Here is a 27,166-nt window from a genome sequence, read left to right as displayed (position 1 = left end):
AGAGAGAGAGAGAGAGAGAGAGAGAGAGAGAGAGAAAAGCAGTTTATCCAATGGTTCATGCAGTGGGTTAACAGGTTACCAAAGAAAGTTCCTGCAGAGTGACCGTTACGTTGCTTCACATGTTGCGAGTGGAAGCGTCTGGTGCAGCGCCTGACAGAATTGTTGTACCTGGATTTAAACTATGGAGGCAGGTACTTCCTCCCAGCCTGTGTGCTTGGATTGAGTTATTGTGTTATTGATGGTTACAGTAGAAATGGTTAACAGACACTTAAAATGGTGCAGCTTGTTGGGTGGATACAAAACCTCAGAGTAAGGAGAAAGACAGTGCCATGTATGTTCACGCTGTGTTGTACTTGGACATTCGATGGTGATTATCTGTGTAAAACGGCAGTGAATACTTGGACTTGTGAGCATTTCTTCTGCAGAAACACTGAGGATCGGACAGAAATAGATGCAGTGGTTGATTCTGCATTATTTTCAATCATAACCCGCAGCAGATACAACACTGTCAGGATGCATTCTTGAGAAAAACGGAGGGCTGCAGGGTGCAGGCTTGTCGGGCCTAGTGGAGAAACTGTATATCAGTAACACAGAGCTGGTTGGTCTCACATAGTGCTGTAACAACACCACAGCAAATAAATCAATCAGCCTGAAAAGAACTACAGACACACGGAGCATGTAAATTAAGAGGCGAGATGAGAAAGAGACTGAGAGAGAGAGTCGGCCAGTTTAACCTCAGCTTCAGTTTTCACCTCAATCATCCTTCTGTTTTCATAATCTCTGTTTTTCCCTCTCGCTCACCAGACTTTTGCTTCGGCTCTGCTTTGAAATAAATGGATTACATCTAATTTGGAAGTCTGGGTTTGCCATTTTATCCTAGGAAACCACTCTATACGCACACACACACACACACACACACACACACACACACACACACACACACACACACACACACAAATCCCTAAAGCCTATCACATCATTCCAATCCTGCAAAGATGCAGCAATTATACGCACAACATGGGCTCATACTGTCAGAGGCAACAAGACTGATAGACAGGTGTGTGTGTGTGTGTGTGAGTGAGAAAGGGAGTAAGAGAGGGGTGGGGATGGGGGGGGGAGGGGGTCCACACATGTTTAGCCATGATGCAAAGCAGCTGATAAAAGCAGCCTGTACAAGGAGTACAAGGAAACAAAGACCAGAACTATGATGTAGGGACAGACAGGAAAGATAAATGACACACACAAATTTGGTTGTTTGTGTGTGTGTGTGTGTGTGTGTGTGTGTGTGTGTGTGTGTGTGTGTGATGGAGTGAATGAGGGGATAGAGGGAGACAGAAGGAACAAGAGTGGAAAAAATGTGGGTGTGCCTGGTCTCAGTGTGTGTTTGTCTCTCCTCTCCCTGAGACTGTGTCCCCACTAGTGCAGATAAATTAGAGAAAACACCTCTCAGTTTTGGCCGTCCATCCACTATAACCCAGTGTTTTCCACTCTGAAAAACTGAGCTTATATCAATCAATGTTCTCTTAGGAGAATTTGAAAACTCAGAGCAGTTTGTATGAATAAAATTAAAACTACATTCACAAACATGATGCGATACGTCCACAAAACAGGAACATTTAAAGAATCTTCAGACATTTTTCATATTAGTTTGAGTCAAAAGAGAAGTTTCATCTCATACATTCAGCACAGAGACAGTTTAGTCGAGAACGTTGTTAGCCTAGCTTAGCACAAACAGTGGAAGCAGAGGGAAATATGCACACCTGGGGTTTGTTACACCAAACTGTTGTTGGTCAAGAAAACGGTCTAATTAGCTAAACTGTTATTAAGATTTGAGCTATTAGGTGGTAAAAGATCTCCACATTAAGCAGACAGACACACACCGTGACAAATCATGCCTTTGTAAAATGGTCATGGCCAAGCTATTAGCTAGAAGTCACCCAACAGGTCTGAAACAATGCTGACATTCATCAATAGTTGTGTTTCCCTTCATGTGATAAATATAATAATTCAATCGCTTTTCTTTTGTCTCCACCATCTCCTGAAATAATGTCTGTTTCTAGCTTCTGGATGTTCCACTGTCATCACCAGCTAGTCGCTAACTTTGTCTGTCTGCTGTTTGGTGCTGGGCAGGAAGTGAACGCTGGGTTTATCAAAGGTCACTTGATGAAAAGAGCTGCCTGCTGCTGCTGCTGCTGCTGCTGCAGGAAACACTCAGATTGGACCCTACAGAAAGTGTCCTGTTAAACCAAAACTACAAGTCAAAAGAGGCTAAAAAGCTCGGTGGCGCTTCACAGTTGTTGATAATACAACAACTTTAAAGTTGGTGGACGGCAAGTCTTACGGAGCTCGGCTAGCAGTTGCCCCTGCTTCAACTGTTTGTGCTGAGTTTGGCTAAACGTGTCTTGGACTGGTCTATGTGCTGGACATGCAGCGATGGAACTGATATCTATCTTCTCATCTAATTCCTGGAAAGAACACAAACAAGCATATTTCAAAAAATGTCAGAGTGCTCCTTCAAAAACTCTTCAACTGCCTCCAATTAGCATTAATTGCCACTAGTTGTTGCTGGTGTAAATACTAATGGGGAGCCAAATGAACAAAAACTGTATTTGACACTATCCGTAAGTCATTATAGCCACTCACACAAAACAGGTGCCATCATTCAATTATGTCTTGTGTCACAACAGTAATGCTGCCTGATTTCAGATGACAACTGACAGTGTCCTCGCGTTCTAGTTAAACAGTATTTTTAATAGGCTGCAAAGTGAAAAACATAAACTGAGTGGAATCACTTTTTCCCCGGCTCTACATTCCTGTCTCTAGGCACCAATTTAAACAGCTTTTTTCCAGCCATTCTGTGGAAAATGAGACATGACATCAAAACCTGAAACTCTATGAAACCTTTCAATCAATTAACAATATGATTACAGACCAAAAAAAATGGGTTACAGGGGATGAAACTATTTGCTGTTTGGACTAAAAATAGGACGAGGCGGCGAGGATTTGTGTCAGTAAGACAGAGAGGAGAGTCGAGTGTGGGCTTCATTCAGGACAACAGGAACAAACACGCACATGGTCTAAACCCCTCTGCACACACACAATGGAGCGACCCAGCTCCATCTGAGCAGATCCCATGCATGCAGGGGACTCAGTGGGATACTCCTAATAGCAAATAAAGGTGATAACAAAAGACAAAATACACACACACACACACACAAGGCTGAAGATGGCTTCCAATTAACAGCTTCCATTTGTCAAGTTCAAGGGGGCAAACTAATGGGAAAATATTTTGAATCACCTGATTTTCTGTTATTGAATTGTGTTTTCAATCTTCATTCGATAGTGAAACACACACTCTGTTTGTAAAACCAGAAAAAAGGCAATTTCACTGTCCCCCTCCCCCACAGACCACAAAATCTCTGTACACAGAAAAATCACTGTGATTGCGGTTTTATCTATTTTTATACCAATAAAATGAGCGTTTTTACATATGAGATAAAGGTTATAAGAACAGTCTGGGGCTCTGCAGAGGCTACTGTATGTTCTATAGTGGGTGATGATGCATAATTCAGCAGGATTATCTGCAAACAAACAGTGGCAGATGCGGATATATTATTTAAGAATAAGTCACTAGCTATTAGGCATGTGTCCATCTTCCAAAGGCCTGTGTGTGTGTGTGTGTGTGTGTGTGTGTGTGTGTGTGTGTGTGTGTGTGTGTGTGTGTGTGTGTGTTAATCCAAACATATCAGGCTGGCAGACTGGCCTATCGATCACATCAGTCACACGAAAAACAGCCTCCCGCTCCAGGATTCAAATGCTTATATTCTACACACCATCCACTCTCACCTTCAGTCAGCTCTCACTCTGAGTCTGAACCAACAGTGAAATAGGATGAGAGCATAAAGTGTACTTCATTGCCACGTAATAGGAGAGAGACCATTCAAAGCTTGATGGAAAGTTGCAGGAAATGCACAGTCTCTAAATCCTGCAAGCACATTAACATTAAGCTCAAATAAGGTTAAAACAACTGAATTTCATCCCCATCAGACCAACGTGGAGCCCCTGAATGTTTCTCCATCTCTGACACTCATCTCCAGAAATTTTCAGATGGACCACCTGCGTTTTAGAGCTCCATCCAACAGCACTGCCCATTAAATATGAGGCAAATACGCATGGGATAAGTAAGAGGTAGAACCCCTGATTTTTCATGTTGCCTCATCAGTGAAGGGGAAATCCATAACGAAGCAAAAGAGAAACAGTAATAATTTCAGCTTCACCACCTGCGTTTTAGAGTTTTTTTTTTTTTTTAAGAGGTTGTTGGATTTTCTCAGGTCCTTAAGGAGATGGTCATCCTTTTTAGGTTTTGGTTAAAATCTGAGAATTATCATGGGGGATTTCGCAGGACAACAGTGTCATGCTCCTGCTTTTACATTAATGATTAAGGGGGTTGATTACACCTTAAGTATGTTTAAGATACAGCGAAGGGAGGTTTGGTTTGTAGTAAGCGGCATGTCCGTAAATGTGAAGATGGTTGTTGTTTTACGAATCTTTTTAAAATGCTTTTTGTCCATTAGTGCCATTAGTGCGTAAAGCTCCCTGTCTCTACACCCCCCGCCCCCCCCCCTCCGCTCACCAACTCTGCATGTGTGTGTGTGTGTGTGTGTGTGTGTGTGTGTGTGTGTGTGTGTGTATGTGTTTTCTCCTGTCAGCGGACCTCGCCGTGCTCCATGTGAGCGAAAAAAAAAAAAAAGACGCAACTACACGGGGCTGCTGCCGCCGCTCCGGAGCGCTCCACTGATGCAAAACACTAAAAACACACAGAGCAAACATCAACCAGCGCACACATGACATTTCATCCCAGTTTCTAACCCCCTTCAGTTTCCCGGAAAAGAAGAGAAAACGCATCAGCGCTGACCTGCTGCCAGTTCTCCTCCAGGGAAGGCATAGCGGAGAAATAACCAGTGTCATGAACGAGTTGGAGTTCCTGGAAAATACTGTAATTCGCCAACACATCCATGCTTGATGCAAAAAGGAAAACTCAGTAAAGAAGTCCGGAATCCAAACGATAAAAACGTACTTCTTCTTTCTTCTTCTCAGACTTGTCAAATTTAAAAAAAACAAATGCTGGAAAAACCCCAGCTGGTGCAGATGAGCGCACCTGAGCACTTTAATTTAAAAAAAAGAAAAAGCAAAGAGGAAATAAAGAGTTGATTATTTTATCTTTGTCAGTGCTATTCCCTCTCCTCTCTGCTCGCGCTGTCACGCCTCTCTCCTCAGTCCGGGCTCGGGGGTGCCAGATCTATTTCCGCATTGCCAGATTGCCAACCGGTCTCCGTACGAGCTGCCAGGTTGCCAGGTTTGCTCCTCCAGCAGCAGACTGGACCCCGCTGCAATCCAGGCGACCGGCGCGAGAGGGGAGGGAGACAGGGGAGGAGCCACCTGTCAATCAATTTCATGCGTGGCCTAATAAGGTAAATAGGGTTGATGATGTCACTGGCGTCCAATTAAGGAGGCGCTGTGACTGAGGGAGTGGGCGGAGCTTTCAGGGATGCAGGCACACTATTGGCCGCAGGAGGCTGTCAGTCCGGCCCGTAGATGGCAGTGAGGGGTGAGTTATTTTTAGAGGCCTATATAAAACCAGCAGCATTCCTCTTTCAATCATTACAGGCTGCACAGGCAGAGAGGAGAGAAACCACGAGTGCGGCTGCTGCTGCTGCTGCTGCTGCTGTTGTGAGGAAACGGCGACAAAAGCCGTAAACAGTCGTATGAATCTGCAGAAAGAAGCAGCTGAGCCTCAGAGGCAGCTGCAGCAGTGCTGCTGGAGATAAGACGCTGTGTTGTTTTTCTGATGTGTGACAGCTTCACCACAGAGACTCAACCATGTGCTTTTCATGTGGTGATGTCTGCACGGAGAGCAGGGATGCAGTGGAGGGAAGAGCTCAGCTCGATCCGCCCACCTGTTCAGTTCAGGAGAGTTTACCCCCCCCCCCCTTTTATTTCTAGAGTACAAATGAATCCACAGTCATCAGCATTTTTTGTTGCCACATTAGAAATGTATATCTTCCAGACTTGAACTCACTCTTGCTCAATGTCACTGTATAAACTAAGGGAACTATGTATTAATGAGCAGTGGTGGAAGAGTTAAGATGTTCTATTTTATTAAAAGTAAATTATAACTAAAACTAAGTCAGAAATCAACTTTGGTTCACAGAAGTAAACGTTCTCCGTCACTCTCCACCCCTGCTAATGACAGTGCACGATTTCTTCATTTGGTTGTTGAAAATGTGATGAACTTTACCGCCGAGTTCTGTAGGAAAAGCTACGTGACGTGAAACGGTGCAGACTTGTCAACGCTAGTGCCAGTTTAAAATTTGGAAACTTGCAAATATCTAAAATGTTTTCTCAAAGATTTAGTGCTTCGTGTTTTTGTTTGCCAATCTGTTATAAACTGGAACACAATAGATAATCAAAAACTTGATCATTTGTCAATTGCAGGGGCGTAATAGAACACAAAATCCACATTTGGTGCATTTTTGTACGATAGTATTTCTTGGCATTGACTGTAAAAAATGTTGACATTAAACAGTGTCTCGTTGGCCATAGTTCTTGGCGCTCAACGCAGTCATGTCGTAAATAAATAAAAAAATGTTAGTATTGCTCCACCATTATTCAAAAGGCTCCCAGTCTAAGGTTTTTTCATTCAGTTCTACACTTTATATGTATAGTCTGTAAAGCCTTTATTTTATTTTCAGCTTTTCCTCAGTTAAGCAGCTCTGTGGCCCCGGAGGTTCATCCATCAGTGGTGAGATTGACTGCCGACGCAGTGGATAATTTCTGGGTGACTGCAGCTCCTTTATTCATGACAGGTACAACCTGACTGCTGTTGCCTGCCGGCTCTCTAACAGACACATTTGGAGGATGATGTCAAAAGTGTCTGTCTTTTTTTGTGTGTGTTTGTTTTGTTTTTGTTTCAGATACTGTACACACCCGAAATTTAAACACCTGAACTTGATCCATAACATGACATCACACAGTTTAATGATGAGTCACTACCCTTTGTCCAATGTCTCTCTAACTTACATCAGAGGCTCCCCCAGCTGTGATTGCTCTCATTTGTGTTTGCCATAATGACAACACTTGTTATATATGTACAGTATATAGATCCAGGTGCTAACCAAATTAGCATAGTTTTGCTAACATGATGCAACAACCCAAGACCAGAACAATTTTAGACAACAGTGATTATTTGGTCGACGGGTTGTTAGGAAAAGTCATGTATGGAGCTGGATGTCCTGTTTCATACACAGAGCAAATACACCTACCGTTACATCCCATTATAAAGCAATGAAACGAGCTTCATTCGACATCACTTTCACTGCAAATCAATTTAAAACTGTGATAATTGTTTGGAAGAATCAAGTCTAGAAATTTGGTGTATTGAGATTTTCAGAATTCAGTATATGATTAAAGATTGTGTTCAGATAAATGCAGAGTCTGAAGAGAGTTTAAGTTTTCATTAATGCCATAAATTACGAGTTTAGATCATTCTGTATTGATTGTTTATTGGTGACTGATATATGATGTGATTGGTCAGCGATCGATTCGATTCAATTCATTTAAGTGCTGTCATTCAGATCAAAAGAGAGACCTGTGTACAGGCGTAAACACGCACAGTTTGACGTGTTCATAGGATCACAGTTTTTATTAAACACTGACATGACTGGCTGAACCTGGATGTTCAGACAGAGAGGACGGCTCCGCTGGTTTGTTATAGAGATCATTAAACCTTTTTAAAGGATCAGACGGCTGAAATCATTTCCAACAGGCGCTCAGAACGTTTGATGGGCTCCTTAGTTGTGTTAACTGGATTGACTGATTCTTCTCTGTTGCTCACGGTCACACACACACACACACACACACACACACGCATGCACACACACACACCTCTTTCCTTTGTCTCATTTACTTCTTTTTCTTGCTATATTCCCTTTTTTCTTTATTATTTCCCTCTTTCCCACTTTCATTCCTCCTCCCCTCCTTCCCCTTGCCATATTCTCATCTTTCTTTACCCCCTTCTTTCTTCCCCTTTGATTCTAACATCTTCCTTCAGCCCTCCCTCACTTCCTTCCTTCCTTCCTGTTCTGTAGTTTCATAGTTTTGTCATCAGTGGCTTCCTTCTTTCAGTGATCACACCTAATTTCCAGAAACCTGCCTCTGCCTCCGACACTCTGCGTCGTCTCTTTCCTCTGACACCATTAGTGTGACTGACATAAACTGCAGCACACATCCAGTTACTCTTGCAAATTACATTAATTGGTTTAATGAGGGTGCAATAATTGAAAGGTCAAAATTTGAAACTCAAATGTGACGTCGTAGACAACACTGGTCTAATTTGAACAAGAACCTGTAGAGCGATGCAGTCTGACACTTTGTTCAACAAAGCTTGACTACTTATGGAGATCACGCCACCCAAGGTCAAAATATCATCTTTCAGAGATATTGAAACTGCTCCACCACCAGTGCAAGGTCAATAAAAGCTTGTTAACTTGTTTTTGGGGAATTGGTTATTAGTTTTTTCCCTTTGCCCTTCACAACCTCACTTCTTTAGCTGCAAATGAGTATGAGTCTCAGCTGTAGGAGGCAAAGCTGGCTGCAAAATATCAGATACACAACAAGCTGTTATATGGTAAATCAAGTCCCTGCACATCACACAACTAGATGGTTTAAGGACCCGATCAATGTTCCTCCAATAAGCTTAAAAACAACCATGTTGTTTAGATTTGGATGTGATACAAGTCTGTCCATCCACTGATGACTCCCACCTATCTGTCTCTTATGTAACAGCCACATGATGTGTAACCCATAGTGAGGATTTGCATGTTATTGAGTTAACACTTGCTTTGTGTTGTTGTGTGCCCGGGCCTCCCCTCGCTCTTTCTCTCTCGCTCTCAACTTCTTCGGCGTGTGTCTCGTCCCTCGGGGACGTACTGCTGGTCTCTGAGGACCACAAGAGCCAGATGGCTTCTGGATCGGCTGTTTCAGGACATTTTCCCCATTGATTTTTACAGCTCAGTCTGCCACCGGAACAGAGGAAGGAAGGTAGGGAGGAGGAGGGAGCTGGAGTCAGGGAGGGGGGAGAGAAAGTGTGTGTATGTGTGAGTGTGGTGGAGGAGTATGGATCAATACTACTACTGGCTGCCTTTAAGACCCTTAACAGATTCACATGCAGCATCTTGGTGAGATTCAATATTAAACAAGACTAGGTCAAAACCTAGTATATTGCTGGACCGTGTAGTATTTGCATTCTGCCTCGTGTCAGCTGGTTTCAGCCCTTTATCTGTTTGCTTCTATCCCACTCTCTGTGCTCACATATACAGTGTTTTAATACAGCTGAATTCACAATAAAGCTGTTTCAATTCCTATTGTCAGACAATGGTACAAGTACAAAATAGTGACTGAAACACGGCCACATGTTAACCAGCAGTCACTTTCAGCCATTTCTAAGCTGCTGCTCTGCTGCAGGTAAAATCCTGATTTTATAACTGCAACGATGTGGGACAAAATCACCGTAGACAAATTAAAGACAAAGCCTGTGCTGTGATTTCAGCTAAGGTTTGTCCATAAAGTTGCTACATTTGTCATTAGGTGCTTCTTTGAAGACAAAAGTAGATGAATGGGTCTAGCTACAAAGGTGCTACATTGGTAACGCTGTTTCTTTGTGCTAAATCAATTTCGAAGAGCAACCACCGATGGGGAAACTCCAACACATGGCCAGTTTCGCCAATGGTGGAACTTGATCACTCAGTCAGTCAGGCCAACCAACAACTATTATAATTAGTACTATCATTCTACTGCTACTGCAATTACTAAACTGTACTATACTAATAAACTATAAAAAAAATACTACTCCTCCACCTACTACTTTGATCGTTAAAGCTGACTCAGTTTTTCTGCTCTTGCTAATCCTATTTCTTCTACTATTAGTAGTTGTATTGCTACTACTTCTATGAAAGAGGTACAACTACTACTAAATCTACTATAGTACTACCACAACCATAAATGCTGCTATGAATACTCTTGCTTACTAATACTAGTGCTACAACAGATGTTACTACTAGTCTTAATCTACAATTCTGATTGCTAAGACCACAAGTATAACTGCTACTATGCGTAGCTGTAGAAAAGGAGCCCATAGGTCCTTTGTGCAGCATGTTATTATGACCCATAGGGACAGTTTGTTGTCCATCTAGTGGCTGAGTAATTATGACAGGAGCAAAGGGAAAAGCAGAGTGACAAAGTCCAGTTGGCGTGGACGGATGCATCAACGAAACACAGGAATGTGACAGAGGTGAGACGTTCGATTCAGTTCATGTTGTTTCATTTATCCATGACCACTCGAGAAAGTTAACCATGTTGTTATCATTGTAACCATGACAGCAAAGATTGTCTAATGTAACCCGAACCACCATCTTTTCCTAAACCTAAACAAGCCGTTTTTACGCTTAAACCAAGCCATGACTGTTTACTATGGTACCCATGGCGACAGAGGTAAGCTATACCGCTGTCGGTACGGTGACAACCATGACAACCAAAATCTGGTACGCCTGCTGCCATAGGGGCACTATTTCAGGAGATAATCCTATGGGTCGTATCAGACGACCTACATAGTTGTTGAGGTTGGAAACTACAGAACTACTACAACTACAACCATTATCACTACTCCTCCACATACTACTACTACTGTTACTCTTCTCCTACAGTACAACTACTGCCACCACCACCATTAACACTACTTCAACCGCTACAGCTATAACTTTGTCTCCTCTGTTGTTGCAAATGAAGAGAAAATGAGAATAATCATTAAAAAGTCAAAAGAAGATTAAGAGGAAAAAAGAAGCAGAGACGTAAAAGGAGACAGAGAGAGAAAGAATTTCATGGTAAAATGGATCCCCTGTGTAATTTCATGTTTTAGTTTCTGGCTAAAAGCAGTGAACACCATAAGAGGAGAAAATACAAAAGCGGCACGTCTCTCTCTCTCTGTGTGTGGGCTGCATGTCTCTCTTCCACACAACCTTTTAAAATCTGGGCATTTCTGTCCAGCTCCACACACACTCAGTGTTGTAATCTTATTATTGTGTTGTGTTGTTTTGGCACAGAGAGGAACTGGAGGGAGAGGAGGGGGAGGGGGAGAAATGGTTGGAGGAGGATTTTATCACTGCATTTCCATAATCTAATCAGGGCTGGAACGTCAGGATGGTGAAATAGAAGTTAGGAGGAAATTTCTAGTAATTACTAGTCAAGATTAAAGCAAGTTAATTTTGAAAAAGTTTCTTGGTAGCAGCGAAGTGAAATTGTACAAAGCCAACATTTTTACAGAAATGTAAAATAACCGTGGTTGGGATGATGGGTTACTACTCCCATAAACTCGTGATTGTGTTTCAGTTTTTAGAGAAATCCATTTTTGTGTTCACACGTAATCATTATATCTTATCCTGGTTTTGAGAAATATGTGGGTTTGGTTACTGAGAAACAAGCAGAAGGACTGTGGCATATAAACGTCTTATCCAGGTTTGTGGTCAGTGTCTGCTGCAGTATTTGTGCGGTTGCAACAAGAATCAGTTTTTGAATCTTGAAGACTTTTCAAAGCTCATCCAGCGGCATTCAGCTCTACTGGTTTGTGCAGAGCCTCAGGCTTTGCAAGAGTTTCATTTTCAAGCTTCACACTGTATTTTAATTATTTCTTTCTTGAGAAAACCAACAGTAGTAGGTATGAAGGGATCTATGAGAGGCTGACTGAGGAGATCTGAGGGATTCTGTGTGTTTGGCAATCAGTCAGTCAAAGATTGTGGTAGATCCAGGATAATAATGCAAGGCAGCTACATGCTCTCACTTCTGTCAGCTGAGTGGAAACCTTGACACTTCACACATAAAGACCATTCCCATTAATACCCATTGATTTTCTAGTCAGTCAGAAAGGAGCACATATTAAACAACTGAGGACAACATTGGACAATAGGTAGTGACAAGTTGCTAGGCAACCCCTGAAATCCCATTAGAACATGAATTTCTGTACCAAGAACAGAAAGACATCCATCATACAGTGTTAGCCTCACTAATTTATGATGTAATTTGCACAGAAAAGGCAAAATAAATGTTAAGTTAGAGATGTGGACAATAAGAGTCAGAAACTCTGCAAAGATCAGGAGGATCGTGAACTTAAGGTGAGCAGTGCTCCATGGTGAATGGTGATGAATGATGGTAAGTGGAAACTTAAAATACTAAATATGTCCTTATAATATTGTAATTATGAGAATTTATGAATATTTTACTTTGTATCTCATAATTTAAGTTAGTATGTTATATTTTTTTGTTTTTGACTATGTGCTTTCCAGTTGTTAAAAAAATCTTAAAAGAGAATGACTGGCAGTGATTAGATCAGCTGATCAATAAATGATTACAATTCTTCAAAACCACACAGTGTATAATTTTATCTGCCAACTGTCAACCCTAACTGGGTAAGGTACAGGTAAGTTGTGAGGCTCAAATCATATTCATACATTGATCCAACAGTTATGATGTGTGTCCCTGCCTCAACTTCCAATTTCAAAAATTACTATGATCATTTTTTAAAGAAATCTGTCAATCTGTCACTCAACAGCCGAGCACTGTTCCTGCAGGCCTGGGATATTGTATGCATACAAATGTACTCGGTAACAAGAAAAATGCTGATCATAGGTCAAGTCAGAGCAAGCCTAGAAAAAGTTCATCTTTTCAAGAAATAAAAACTAGTGCAATCGAGCTAAGTGAGACCCTGAGGCACGCCTGAGGCCTGAGCTCTCTCCGGTCTCCAGAGAACTGCACCACAAACACAAAGTCCTCCTCCCTGCAGAGTGGAATGCACGTAATCCTGAATCAAGGTGGACAACACACCAAACAACACACAAACCCTCTCTGCCTCTGCAGCCCTAACAGAGGGAGGCAACACTAACACCATGTTCTGCTTTCAGGGGCCCCAGCTGGATCAGCGAAGCGGACATCAGGATGCAGCAGAACGTTTCTGTCTGCTACAGAGAACCAGAGGTGAAACCACAAACTGTGAACCATGAGCAAAATGATGAACCAAAGTCCTCAAAATAACACAGGGACAACTGGGCATACAGCACGGTAGCAGCAATGGAAAGCAACTGAAATAAAGCTTATAGTAGACCTGTTCTAACAGTAAATTCATGCGCCCTCATAATGCATTCTGACAAGGTGTTTGAGGGTGTTTTCACCTTCAAACACTGATTAAATTATGGCATGTGACCTCACTGTGTAGGTCAAACATTTTGTCATCACCGGCACACTTCACACATTCACACCACTGGGACTGTAATTATATATTAACAAATTTTCAATAACAAACTTAAAAATATTACAGTTTCTCATAATTTTAAATTTTGGGGTTTGTTGGGGTGGGTGGTGCTAATTCTCCGGCTGGCTGCCATTAAACCCACTGCAGAAGAAGAGGGTACAGCGGGATGACATCAAAAGAGCGCCAGTCACATCTCAATGGATGGTAACATGATGGAAATATCGCATTTATGTTTTTTTCGTGTGCAAATTTGAAGGTTTCAGTCTCTGTTAGTCTGCACAGGTCTGATGTTTTCATCCCTTCAGCGGAAGCTTGAGAAAAAAATAAGTCAAATGCTTCATTTATGTCATGATTTATTCTGTTTGGAATTTGTTTCAATTGCACTTTGTCTCATTATGTTTTTATTGAATTCACCTGCTTTTCCACATCAGCCCAGCAGAAATCTTTTTTGCAATATTTCTCCTTTTTTTCCCTGAATTGTTTCCACTCATTCCACAAACTTTAAAGGTGCCATTTGTTTTGCTATTGCTACATAGCCAACACTAGCATTAACAGCTGTTTACTTACCGGTTTTGCAGAGAGCTTCAGCCATTGTTGCATTTACAAGACAAGATGTTATAATACGCTTCTGCAGCGCCACTTCTTCAGAGCAGCCGGACCAACTGGGCTGAGGCTAGCCGATTAGCTAACCAGCTAGCTGATGCTTACTTCAGTAAAAGAAAGGAAGTGATAGAAATGGAAGCAAAACTAGAGGGTTGCTTAGCAACACTGCAGACAGCTCTTGATGCTGAACTCGCAACGTTTCTTTTAGACTGGTCAGTAAACAGCTGTTAATGCTAATGTAAGCAATAGCATGTAGCAATAGCAAAAGTTACAAATAGCTCCTTCAAGCCAAAGTAGAAACTCCAACATGTTAATGGTAGCAGTTTCATGGATGCCTCATTAGGCTGAAAAACTGTCACATGATTGTCACACACACACATTTCAACAATATATGTCTGTCAGTCAGTCAGTGAGGGAGAGACACTGTCATAGTTCACACCACCTCTACAGTCCATTATTGTCATACTTTACATATCATGGCACTGACATCCAGGACATGTCAACATACTCACACACAGCACGTAGACAAAATGCATTCAGTCTCTTTCACACACACACACACACACACACACACACACAGACACCACCTGCCTTCCTACCATTAAATAGAACACATTTCCCAGCCTCCACTTGCTAAACATGTAGCTGTGATATTTCCTGTCTGCTCCCCTCCTCCTCTCATGTCTGTGATATTTTTAATAATAGGGAGGAAGAAGCAATATATCCTCGAGCTGAGGGAGCGATACAGGGTTAAGCATATTCTGCAGCTAATTGCGCTTTCTGGTTTTTAATAAAGAAAAACCACATGCCTGCAGGTCTGTGTGTGCGTGTGCGTGCGTGTGTGTCTGTTTGTTTTCATACCAGCAGCAGGCATGAGCAAATAGTTGAAAAGTGAAATACCTTTTGGCACTGTGTGTGCAGAACTTGTGTCTCATTCGGTGTGTTTTTAAACATACGTGTCCATATGTGTTGTGTTGTGTGTGTGTGTGTGTGTGTGTGTGTGTGTGTGTGTGTGTGTGTGTGTGTGTCTGTAATAGTGACAGCATGAACAGTGACATTTTCTAGCCATTGGGGAACCATTTGTCTGTTTCCCATTCTGGCTTGCTTACTATAAAAGAGGGACGAACTACACTGCAACTGCATTTGTGGTTATAAAAATTTTCTTTAGTTTTTAACATTTTTTTATTATTGTTCGACTAACAATCAAACATCCAAATTAATTCAGTTTAAAATTATATATAACTGAGTAAAAAAAAAATCCTCACATTTAAGAAGCTGGAATATTATACTGAACCATTTATTTCCCGTTATTGACTCATTGATTAATCCACTAATTGTTTTAGCACCCAATTTAGTATTACTTCTGATATTAGAATTACAATTGTGCGTTAATTAAAATGAATTCGGACAATTTTATCCGATCTCTGCAGTAAAATCACTCTTTGACCTGGTTGATTAATATATAGGTTACTTACTTCTTTGTGGCATAAAATCTCATAATTCAACTATGCACCACTGTTTGTGTGTAGTTATTGTTAAAACCGACAGATACTTTTAACATCAAATCTTGGTTTTGAATTGCGGATCTGAACAAATTACGGTGGACAGGGTTTGGGGTAAAATTTCAAACTTTTTGGTTTGAAATCCCTTATGATATCACCGTCTTTCTATTCGTGGTCCTTCCGATCTTGTTAATCATCTCTCGTGACCCCTTGGTCTTGCAACCCTTATCATGATGCCATGCTTAGATCTACAGGTTGGGAGCCATTGTTTAAAGTGGGATATTGTCTCATTGGTCTAAAGAAGGTTCATATAGCAAAATCTTTTTTTTGCCTACTCAGTCAACATGTGTTTGCAGCTGCTAGCCTTGCCCACAGAAATAAAATTTGAATGAAATTTTGCAAGACAAGGTCAAAACTAGTCGTCTGACAAAATCACCACACACATAAGCTAAAGACAGATAGAAAGTAAGAAGCTCATTCATGTCAGCTGCCATACAGTTTGCATAGAGAGGTGTGCCTGTGGAGGGAAAGCTTGACCTTGTGTTGGCATGGCAATACTGGCGACTGTCTTCTATGGAAAGTTTGTCTAATAAGTAACTAGATTTGTTGCTGGATGCTTTTATAGAAAAACGTTGCTAAACAGTTCTGAAAAGTTAGTAAATCTAGCGACAAAGTTGGCAACACTGTTTGTTTTTGTAAGACCAATGACCAATGGGGGAAACTCCAACACTTGGCTGGTTGAACAATGGTGTAACTTGATCACTCAGTCAGCTACATGCTTGTTTATAGGGCTGGCCCTGCTGTTGCAGTCCAGCCAGTAAGTTATCAAATTTTGTCACTTGATACAAACATCAGCAAATGTAGCCGATGGTCAATAATTCAAAGTGGTTTTTGTGTTGCATTACTGACAGCTCAGATGAGGGATTAAGTCTGATGTGTCTTTGTCACTTAATACTGTACATGAGACCACATATTCACGAATCACATATTTACTGTACAAGCAGGATGTACTAGGAAAAATATTTTTATTTAAGGCCAAGAGCTTAGTTAACAATAGTATTTTGGGAAATTTTCTCATAATATATTCAAAAACTTCAGGAAATTCTAAGAAAACTCAAAATTTCACATGTAAGCTTCACTCATCCTCACTCATATCCACGATTTTACGCTTGCTGCTGTTGCTTGGGCACAAGTCATTTAGGACTTCAGCTCCAGAGGTAAACATTGGTGGCTCTTCGTGTTAGTTTTTGTGTGCATTGTGGCTGCAGTTCCACCATAAGCAAATCCCGAGAAACAATAAGGGTGAAAGCCAAGTGTGGGAAAGGAAAAGCCATGAAACTGAATGGTGGGTGGATGTTGGATGGCTGAAGAGCCCGTGGAGACATTATGTTCTTTATGAAGCCATAAAACAAAAGGCTGCTGCCTTTCCCTTCATCCTGTCATCACAGTGACCTTCGTTTGATGACCGGCCCTCGTCACTGGCTGTTTAAGGGCCCGGGTAATGGATGTTTATACATACCAGACATATACCACCACGTATAACCACATCATCATCCTTACACCGCCACATCACACTGGGCAATAATCTGCCCCAGGCTCTAGGGTTTTATGATTGACAGATTCGAATAAATCTTCTCATTTGGATATGCTGTGACAGGAATTAATTACCAGTCAATTGTGTCTAACATATTAATTTAGAGGAGATTATACAATGCATTAGCCTGGCACTTATTAAGCCTGGTTATGTACGCCTGCGTTTGTGTATTGAAATCGCACAGGCGGAAAATTCAGTCCAATTTGCCATGCTTGGCTCCGGTTGACACACTGCTGTGTCTCTGAAACCCTCCTCCTTTTTCACATCCTCTGTTCCTTCTCTCCTTCTGCTCTGTTCGCCCTTACGTCTACTACCTTCGACCATCTAGTTTGTTACATCCGAGTGATGTGAGCACGGTTAAACCCTGTGCAAGTCGCCATGGGCAGAATAAAACTACAAAATAAATTAAAAATTAAAAAATGATCATTTTGTTTTCTTCCTCAAAAACAGCCAAAAATGATGTTGTGAGTTTTTCGCACATCAACCAAACTATCTATCCACTGATTCTTAAAAGAACCTTTACCAAACTGATGAGTAACACAATTTTTACCATAAAAATATCGTAAAGAATGTAAGGCTGTGTTAATCGCAGGATTCTTGACAAAAGAAAATGTAGTTTTAGATTCCGGCTGAGGCTGTTTAGTCTGATGCCCAGCTGTTTTATTATTTGTAGATTATAATATCCAAATTAAGGTGGTTGCTGGTTTTCCAGGAGTCCGCTAAGACACACAAGTGACATGTTCCAAAACAAAAAGTATCACAAGCAATGGGACAGCTGTGGCTCAGCTGTTAGAACAGGTTAGCCACTAATCTCAACGTTTGTGTCCACAAGTTGATTGAACTGAGAAAAGTGAATTTAATATAATGAATTTAAAATGTTGTAAAAAGCAGTTAAAAAATAAAAAATAAGAAAAAAATTATAATGAATTAGTTTGAAACACTGAATTAGTACATGAATAAAAATAAATTAAAAGGCTGGCATGAAACAACCCCATCTCCTAGAAATCGAGTTCATATATAAGTAAACTGTTTGCCCAATTATGTTGTGGTGGCAGTGTAATCACTGGCTGGATGATGTTCAGAGGCAACTTTCTGTATTAAACCAGACCACAATTTTAACCATGTGCATGGCCATAAAAAGGTTTCATAAGCCTGTGCTCAGTAAAAGTCATTATTGTGCTGCAAGATCTGATATTTTGGCAGAAAACAAACCTGTTGTCTGTGAACATTTTACTGATATGTTCAGTATCAATGTGTTTGCAACTTGCCAAATACGTAAATTAAAAAATGTTTCCTCATTATGTTAATAGAAAACAACAATTCCCTCGCAATTATGTTTCATATAAAACGCTTTTGATTTTTTTTGAATTTCTAGGAAAAAGATTTGCCTGAAAACATGTTTACAAAGTCGTATATTTACATCAAAACTTCAATTTGCAACTTGGCGTTCTTTTCATCAGGAATACTGTGCATGTGTTGTGAGTTGAGTTGTTCTGGTGTGAAGAGGCTCTTTGTAGAATAATGGCTTCAGATAATTAGTTTTAACTTCAATAATAGAGAAAAAAGGCCGAATCCCCGAGTTTATTAGAGACACTACTGGGTTAAAGGGTAGTTTAGGGAAACAAAACTGACGTCTCTTAAAGGGATAGTTTGTGTTATTTGACGTAGGGTGTGTTACCTGCAATAATTTCAGGTTGGCGCTCTACCAGTTTAGAGAAGAAGCCTGGAGCTGAGCGACGTACTGCTGTGGGCGGGGCCATCTGCAAAAACAAAAACAAAAAAGTCCACCAACAAAAGCTAAAATCAAGTGTACGCTTTATTTTTAAATATTTTCACCGCTTTATCTTGCTGCCAAAAAGCCTTTTCCTTTGGAACTACATTTTCTCAACCATTGAACTATTGTTTTCCTACACACAAGCGCAACTACAGCGCACACTGTATTGTTTGTGTCAGACAGAGCTAAGCGCAGGGTTCGCTCATCCAGATCTACTGCAGCTAATACACCGACTATGTATAAATACCTCACACAGCCCCACATCAAATCACCCAACCTATCACTTTAGGTTCCCTGTAAATTGTGCAATTTGGGCCAATCATGAGAGAAGCGTGGTGAAATCTTTGCTTGGAAACGCAACAGTTCTCAAAACAGCAGATTTAGAGCCCTCATCTACAACAGCAGCAAATTGGAGTATGACCTGAAATGATGGAAAATGCACTGATGTTGTAAGAACCATTTTTGAGTAAAGCTAATCTAGCTAATTTAGTTTTTGGTTCTGCTGCAGGTGCTGTGTCTGAACTTGCATGTTTGTCTATTTTCATGACGGCGCTACAATCAGTCAGTCAATCTCGCATCGTTCCGTCTGTCGCTGATTGTCTGAGACCCATGTCACGCTTTGTGACTGGCATGCAGTAGACCTGTAAGATGACGATTACTGCACGCTGTGTGGGGGCTTTTAGCATTTCTGGTGCAGCGTTTGAGACTTAATACTACTGTGTGGCCTGAAGCATGTTGTTCCACAGAATAAGGCTGTGTTGTCTGATGTCTGAGAAGAGTTGCTGAGGTTCTAAACTGTAAACTGTGGAGCTGCCGTTCTGCTGGTTTTCATGTCGACTTCAAAACAACTGACAAACAAATGAAAGTATAATTGGAGGCTCTGCTCACACTGAGAGACGACTGCTGCATCACTGAATAGATTAGCTGTTTGCAGGCTGTTGCTATGGTGGTGTACTCTACTGGGATGTGTCTGAGGGTGTGTTTAGTGTGTGTTTGTGAGTTGCCCATTATGGAATTGAATGCTTGTTGTTTTCCTGAGTATTTAACTGTGTGTGTGTGTGTGTGTGTGTGTGTGTGTGTGTGTGTGTGTGTGTGTGTGTGTGTGTCCCTGGTGTGCTGCTGGTAAAGCGTGGCGTGTTGCTCTAACAGGCTTGTCCTCCATTAGTAGCTCAGCACTGGGCTTAAAAGTGGGAGGGAGGAGAGAGGAGGGAGGACAGACACACACACACACACACGTTCATGAACATGCATACAATTTTTAAATTCTACTTGGATAGAGCTAAAATGACATTAAGGCAAGTGGACCTCACTGCAGATGAGCTGCGCACGTCGCTTTTCTGTGCATTTGTATTTTTTTTTAACGATTTCACAATTTGTGACATAAAACTGTAACAATCTGTAAAGCATTACACAGAGGGGTGTTTCTGTTATTTAATATAATTAAACTGAAGATTTATTATGCATTATATTTCTGTTTTACATGTAAATACACACACACACACACACACACACATATAGAGTATACTGCAGTGCCTTGGGCCAGTTACTGTACTCCCTAAATCCTATGGTTACTGACAGTGAGGAAGCTGTCAGTCAAACACACAAGGACAGTTCCTCACACCATTAGAAACACACTGACATCCCCTGCTGAGTGAGTGTGTGTGTGTGTGTGTGTGTGTGTGTGTGTGTGTGTGTGTGTGTGTGTGTGTGTGTGTGTGTGTGTGTGTGTGTACATGTACGAGACTGGGGTATGACTTTAGTCTGAGTTTGATGGAGAGAGGGGAGGGGAGGGGTGATCACTCTCTAGACATTTCAAGGGGATAGAAGTGAGATGCAGGGAGAAGGAGCAGCAACAAAGACATTTAGAGTCTTGCTTTTCAGACAAACAAATACAAAAAAAAACCCAGATTTGTTTTAATAGATGCCGTGACTGATTTTTCTAAAGGAAATCCTATGTTTTGACGAACAGTCACATTTTGTTGGCGGTGAGGGGGCTCTGAAAAGCAAATATGTCTGATTCCATTGACAGACGAAACAGTTAACAGCAGCAGCTAGAAACCAGAGGTGTATTTCTACAGATGTTTTGATGGGGTTGATCATTAGAACTAAAGAGACTCAACCATACAGTATATGTTGCCAGAGGACCAAAACAATGAGGGCATTGGTAGTGACCTCCTCACATTACACAAAGCCATTTGATTCCATGTGCGTTATTTAAAAAGAGCATCAGCTTAAACTTTCTTACCGGGTTTAATGTTGCTCTGTGTCAGACAGGTATTGCGCAGGAAGAGGAGACTGATCCAGTCAACAGGATCCTCCAGTGGTCGTGTGATCAGCTCTGAAACGGCTTCGACTACAGAAAGAGAAAAATTAGAAAATGAATTAAAGATTTATTTTTTTGCCCATATTATGGAGATTCTCCTCCGTGTCATAGTTTTGTGTTTCATACTATGTGTGTATTAATGTTTGTCCTCTTGCACCACAGCAGGATTCGTCAGTCTACAGTTCAGGGTCAGTCCTTAACACCACGCCAAAGTTAAAAGAGCAGTTCAGCCAGGACCAACAACAGGCTGACCAGCTGTCTGTTGTTTGATCATCTGCTAAGCATGCTAATAAAGCTGCTAACACACTTGTGATATTGCAGTATCATCTCATGTTGTTTTTCACCTGTTTTCTGGTCCAGAGATAAAAGGGTCTGCAGAGGATCTGGTGTGTATTTATACTTCCTGGTTCCACCATGATTGAGGAGAGGGGGGCGGGGACAAATACTTTGTTTGTTTATGTTTGTTTTGAAGTTGGTGATTACATTTATGATTTGCTCTGTAATTGTTTGGTGACTTTAGAACAGAATTGAACAAACTATATATATATATATATATATATATTTATATATCTGTTTGGCCACATTTTCTGTTTAACTGTGCACACAATGTGTTGTAAACACCCACATTAGTGGACTGGTCCACTCCAGTTACTGGGGTGTATATAAGAGCTGCTTGTCAGAGGCTTAAGTTGTTGTAGCTGTTCATAATGTTGCAATTTGTGGCCACACAAGTCAAAGATTGTACTTTTTTGATTGAAATTACAGCCATCCTTCACCACAAGTGACATCAGATTATATAACAGAATTACATTCATACATGAAAGCACCTTAGAGAATAATTGATTTGTATTTACAATGTTTGCAGTGTCAAAAATAGAAGAAGAAAAGAAAATAGAGGAGGAAAGACGAGAAAATTGGAGTCAGTGCATTGTGAGAAAAATAATTTGACCCTTTTGTCCTCTATGCACACACTCTCATATACACACACACACACACACACACACACACTTTCCAAAGGTTAATGTGATGCTAATGTGGCCTATATTAAGAGGGTGATCATTATTTTCAGACCTTTGCTGCACACCTCACCTGTTTATGAAAACTGTTTGCAGAGACTGAACAAGCGACTAAAAGGAACTATATCATAAGTAAAACCACACTGTAGCAAGTAAAGGACGTCAGGATTTCAATATTTCTTTTCTACCAAAGACCAAAAGCAGCCACGGATCTCTCCTACAAACAGTCACTGTCTGTGCAGCTGAAGCCTGGTGCAGCTTTGGGCCATAGAGCTGCATCTTTGTCCTAAAACTATTAAAAACACATGAAAGAGTGGGTGACACGCCTGAGCATGCTCAGTGACGTCCTCTTGACACGGAGCTACTGTCCAGAGACTGAATGTGGAGCTGCAGAGTCAGACCAAACTGCAGTGGCCATGTTGATCACAGGGTAGGAACCTGCAGTGATTTGGCTCAGGTGCATGTTTAATAAGTTAGAAATGTAAAACTGTGTTCATATGTAACTCTATGAATGTTGACAGTTGACCAGTTGAGCTGGTGAACTTAATTGCCGTCACAAATTAGTTTCATATAAACATCATTTGACACTGCTGGTGATTTCAGTGGCTGATGCTTTCAGAGAACCTCAAGCTTTACCTGAACTAAACGTCTTTTATCCACAATATCAGCCTAATTAAACTGATCAAATCAGTGCAATCAAGTAAAAACAACTAATTATGAGAATTATGATAATATATAGAGTTAATTAGTGTTTGTATGAATTATGAAATGGTGGTGAGGGCAAACAGGTAAACATGTATTCTTTCATTTGAGTTAATTAAAACGTAGGAAGAAGGTCAGTCTGCAACAAAAGGTTTGTTTTTAAATTCTTATTATTTGTCGCTTTGTTTACTCTCAGCTTTTGTTTATTGCAAATGTTTTGTTTTATTGCAAGTGTGTGCATTTTCATCCATTATTAAAACAGGTCTGATTTCTAGTATGTCTCATACATGTCAGTAACATCTCAGTAACTAAAAAAAAATGTTCTCACGGTAAGAATCCACTGGTTTTTATTTTGAGTGTAAATTGCACATAAGGTCTGATTATGGGTCTGATGGAGCAACTACAATAACATGAATTTGTTGACTTTCATGAAAGGTCGTCGCCATGGTTAGACATTTTTTTAAAAAGCCAACAATAATTAGTACCTAGACAGAGGATGTGAACCTCTGTCTTCCCTGCAGATGTTTATCATCAAAGGTAATGCATACAGTGCACTGACTGATCGTTGGCTCTGGGCTGCTTATAGAGAATAACCAAGCCAGAGATCACATCTCTTTCCCCTCTCCCATCACTATAAATATATATATATTTATTTATTTCTTTTTATTTCTTTTTTTTTTAACCGAACTTAATACTTCATTGCTTATGTGAAAGAAAGCCTTTTCACTGAGTCATATCCTGGGAGGTATTGATTTATCCTGGCTCTAATTGCTATGCAACTGCCAACTGCTGCAGTGTTTGAGTTTTTGCACTGGAAGATAAAAAGATGGTGGCCCTTGATTTGGGGTTTCTGCCCCTAGGCTGTGAATCTGTTGACATTTTCCTCTCATTTAACCAGCCTTTTAAAACACTGATATAACCCATAACTTTACCCATAACCATTTTTTTTTTCATGTTAATTCCCTGTCTCTCCGTTTTGTCCATTTCAGGATGGCTCAGATCTTTGGGCCTTTCAACATTCTGTAATCATTGTATTTATTTGTTATCTTTTATTGTTCTTTTGATAATTTCTCTTCATAGTGAATAATTCTGCTTGTAAGTAAGAATCAAACATCAATCATGACATGAACAGTGCACACATAAAAGCACAGCCGTTTACATGAGCAGTTTTCAGCAGTGAAATTTTAGTTTGATTCATATTAATTTCACGCTAGAAACTTGTCGACTTTGGAGCAACCAACCCCAAAGAGAAGAAAAGTCTCAGACAGACGAAACCAGAAAGCAACTGTCTATAATTGGTTTCCTCTTGATACAATTCTAAAGGTCCCATATTGTACAAAGTGAGACTCCCATATCTCCCAGGTCTAGCTTCTATATTAATACTGTGAAAGTATCAAAGCGCTCAGTCCACAGAGAAATGCACACAGCCTGTATTCAGAAACTGAGCCTTAAAACAAGCCGTCAGGACTTCTGTTACTTTGTGACATCACAACAAAGCAGTCAACACTGTCAGCCATGCCCCAAGACCAGCCCACCACCAGGTCCCACCATTAAACCTTGATGGGTTTGTTTTCTCTGAGTGTTTACCTGAAATCTGCAATAGTTTCAATTCGATCAGCCAATCGGAAGAGAGGCTCAGAGCCCTTTGATTGGCTCACCGACCTTTTGTATCCAGAGCTCCAGAGAAGCAGAAAAGAGAGAGAGGAGATGTAAAACTACATTGAGATGGTTTTTGGTAAATATATCTTCTTGTGGATATCAAAACCTCAAATAAAACACAAGAAAAATGTAAAATATGGGACCTTTAATTTTTCTTTTTGCTTGTCTCTACTGTATATTTTACATACTGTATCGTGTATTTGTCTTTGTTTTTGAAAGTGACATTCAATTAAAGCTTATGAAGACACTATTCATAGTCAGCGCCCTCTCCTGGCAGATCTTTATGCAAATCCAGATCGTTTCTCATCAACTCATTTTAGCTCCATTTCTCAATGCATCCTCATTTGCTTAATATTATAATCTCTGTTTTGTGGGCATCTAATTGAATTGCTTTGATGTGTTTATGTATTTTTCAGATGGGGGAGAGGGAAGAGACCAGCAGTTATTACTCAAGTGTTTTATTGTAGGAGAGGACCCTAATTGTTAACTAAGAGCCAGTTAGTGTTGGACGCTAATTGTGAAGAATAGAAGAGCTAGCAGGGGAATAGGAAACTAGGTTAAATCACAGCATAAATTGACTGAGGATAAATAAGAGTCAAAAATGCACAGAGGGTGGTTGTGTTGAAGTCAGAAACCTGGGATAACCAGTTGTACAGCATCATTGGAAAGGGAAGCAAAAGGTTTTAATAGAAAACTCCATAGAAATTAAAAACTGAATGGATGACAAGTCACTGTGAGTCTGTTATACAGTTATAAACATAAGTGAAGAAGAAGAGGACGGAGAAAGATACAGGAAGGATGAGGAGTAAATAATTAAGAATGACATGGAAACAGTGTCATTGTTGTTTTTGTATTGTTTGTCAAAAGTCAAGGTGGGTCTTACCCTATATGAGTCGGTCTGAGGGTAGAGGGAGTGGGGGAATGAAAGGAAGAGATGAGACAGAAGAGAGGAGAGTTGATGTGCAGCTGATAGTGAGGGACTCTTGTTAACACCGACTTCACAATAACCTTGCAAGGCAGCTGGATTTGAGACTCCATCTTGAAAAGCTACAAGCTATTCACTTATAGCCGAACCACAGTGGTTCAACCAAGGAAAGTCCTGTGTTTTGGTTTTCTTCAAGAAGACGGGAGGAATCGTCTACAGACATGGTAACTAGTTTTTAAAGCTACTCAGACTGCAGCTTGTTGTTGTGTTGAGTTTCCTCTTTGGTGCTCTCCTACTAAAACATATGGTAGACAGATGGTTCATCCAGTTTTTTGAAGACGCCTGCCCTTTTCTTAAGCCTTCATGTTGACAATGAAGGATGACCCTTATCTCTTAAGTATTTTGGTTTCATTTCCCTCTGCATTTGTGCATTAACCTAACGGAACTGAAACCAACGGTGCGCTCAGTCCACATTGGGTGACGTCTCTCAACCACCGAGAGAGACGCTGCAGTAGAGTAGAGGAGTAGTGGTTCAGGAAAGCCCTGCATCCATTTTTCCTGACCTTCGCAAACCAAGGCACTCAGTACATGCTGTGGCTTGTTTGGAGCTGGTAGTGGTAACTGAACTGAATTCACTAGACCTATCAAATCATTTCACAAGTGTTACCTATGCCACGACAGCAGCACGCGACCCTCTGCAAGAGGTGTGGAGACACTGAGCACTGCAGCAGCATTACCTTTGGATGCACCTCCAATGGGCTGCAGCCTGAACGTGACCTCTGATGAACCAAAAGTTAATTCTGTGTTCGAGTTCCCAGAAATGTAATCAAATCAAATCCACCCTTAAAATCATACCATGGTCTTTCAGGGAAGCATTTACCATGGCTGAATGTCAGTAATCAGACAGGGCTACCATCTTTGTAATTGGACACACACACAGTAATCACTGGTGCTTCTCTGCTACCCACTGCACATGGTAGCAGCAGCAGTAAACCTGTGCTACACCTTACCTCTGCTCCCCATCCTAATGCTCATATCACCTATTGTCTGATGTTGAATCCTTGATAGAATATTTAATGTGGGAGGACAAGCAGGTTCAGCCCACTGACCTTCAGCCCTCCTAAGGAGAGGCTGCATCCTTCGCAGAAGGAGCAGCCTGAAATGGGACACAGCTGCAGACTCTCCGTATACGAACAGTCCTCATTATGATCTTTTTTCCCCTGCAGCTTTGTTTCCCTCCTCAGGTTCTCTTTAGCAAGAAAAAAAAGAAAAAAAAAGAAAAAAAAAAGGGGGCTTCCCAGTGTTTCTGTCCCTGGAGCTTCCAGCTGTGATGCTAATTCGGTGTTGACAAGCTAGCTGAAGAATGCAGGCTCTAGTTATTTCTGCAACAACTCGAAGGCTTTGCAACTTCGGGCTGTTTGTCTCATTCATCTTTGTTTTCCATGAATACATTCATAGAGCCCCTCATTTTGGGGGGAAAATACTCCTTTTATGCCACCCCTAAAAAAAAAATTAAAAAAAAATAAAAAAACCTTCACCCCACCTGACTTCCCCAAAATGAGAATTCGGCACTGTTGGCACCTTGGACCTTGTGAACTGGCGGTGCTGAGGCGTTTTTCCAGGTTGGGGGAAGTATAATTAGGATTGACATTAGCAGCTGCCACCTCACAGACTCTGAACTGTGAAGGGTGGGGTTCAAAGACTGCCTCCATAA

The 27,166-nt window shown here is 40.9% G+C and overlaps 1 protein-coding gene across 1 annotated transcript in view; it reads right to left on the bottom strand.

Moving 5' to 3' along the window:
* The window catches only part of klf7b (Kruppel like factor 7b), a 65,976-nt gene extending 60,591 nt beyond the window's left edge, over positions 1–5,385 (bottom strand). The window contains exon 1 of the mRNA XM_023430829.2: positions 4,916–5,385. Within this exon, the coding sequence (XP_023286597.1) occupies positions 4,916–5,017 (102 nt within the window). The 5' untranslated portion in view covers positions 5,018–5,385. The remainder of the gene's footprint in view (positions 1–4,915) is intronic.
* Between the last annotated feature and the right edge of the window lie 21,781 nt (positions 5,386–27,166).

Source organism: Seriola lalandi, unplaced genomic scaffold (assembly GCF_002814215.2).
Source record: "Seriola lalandi dorsalis isolate HSWRI2012SDOR001 ecotype SW California unplaced genomic scaffold, Sedor1 jcf7180002054912, whole genome shotgun sequence".
Lineage (NCBI taxonomy): Eukaryota > Metazoa > Chordata > Actinopteri > Carangiformes > Carangidae > Seriola > Seriola lalandi.
The sequence above is the reverse complement of the archived record's forward strand: the minus strand, read 5'-3'. Positions and strand labels throughout refer to the sequence as shown.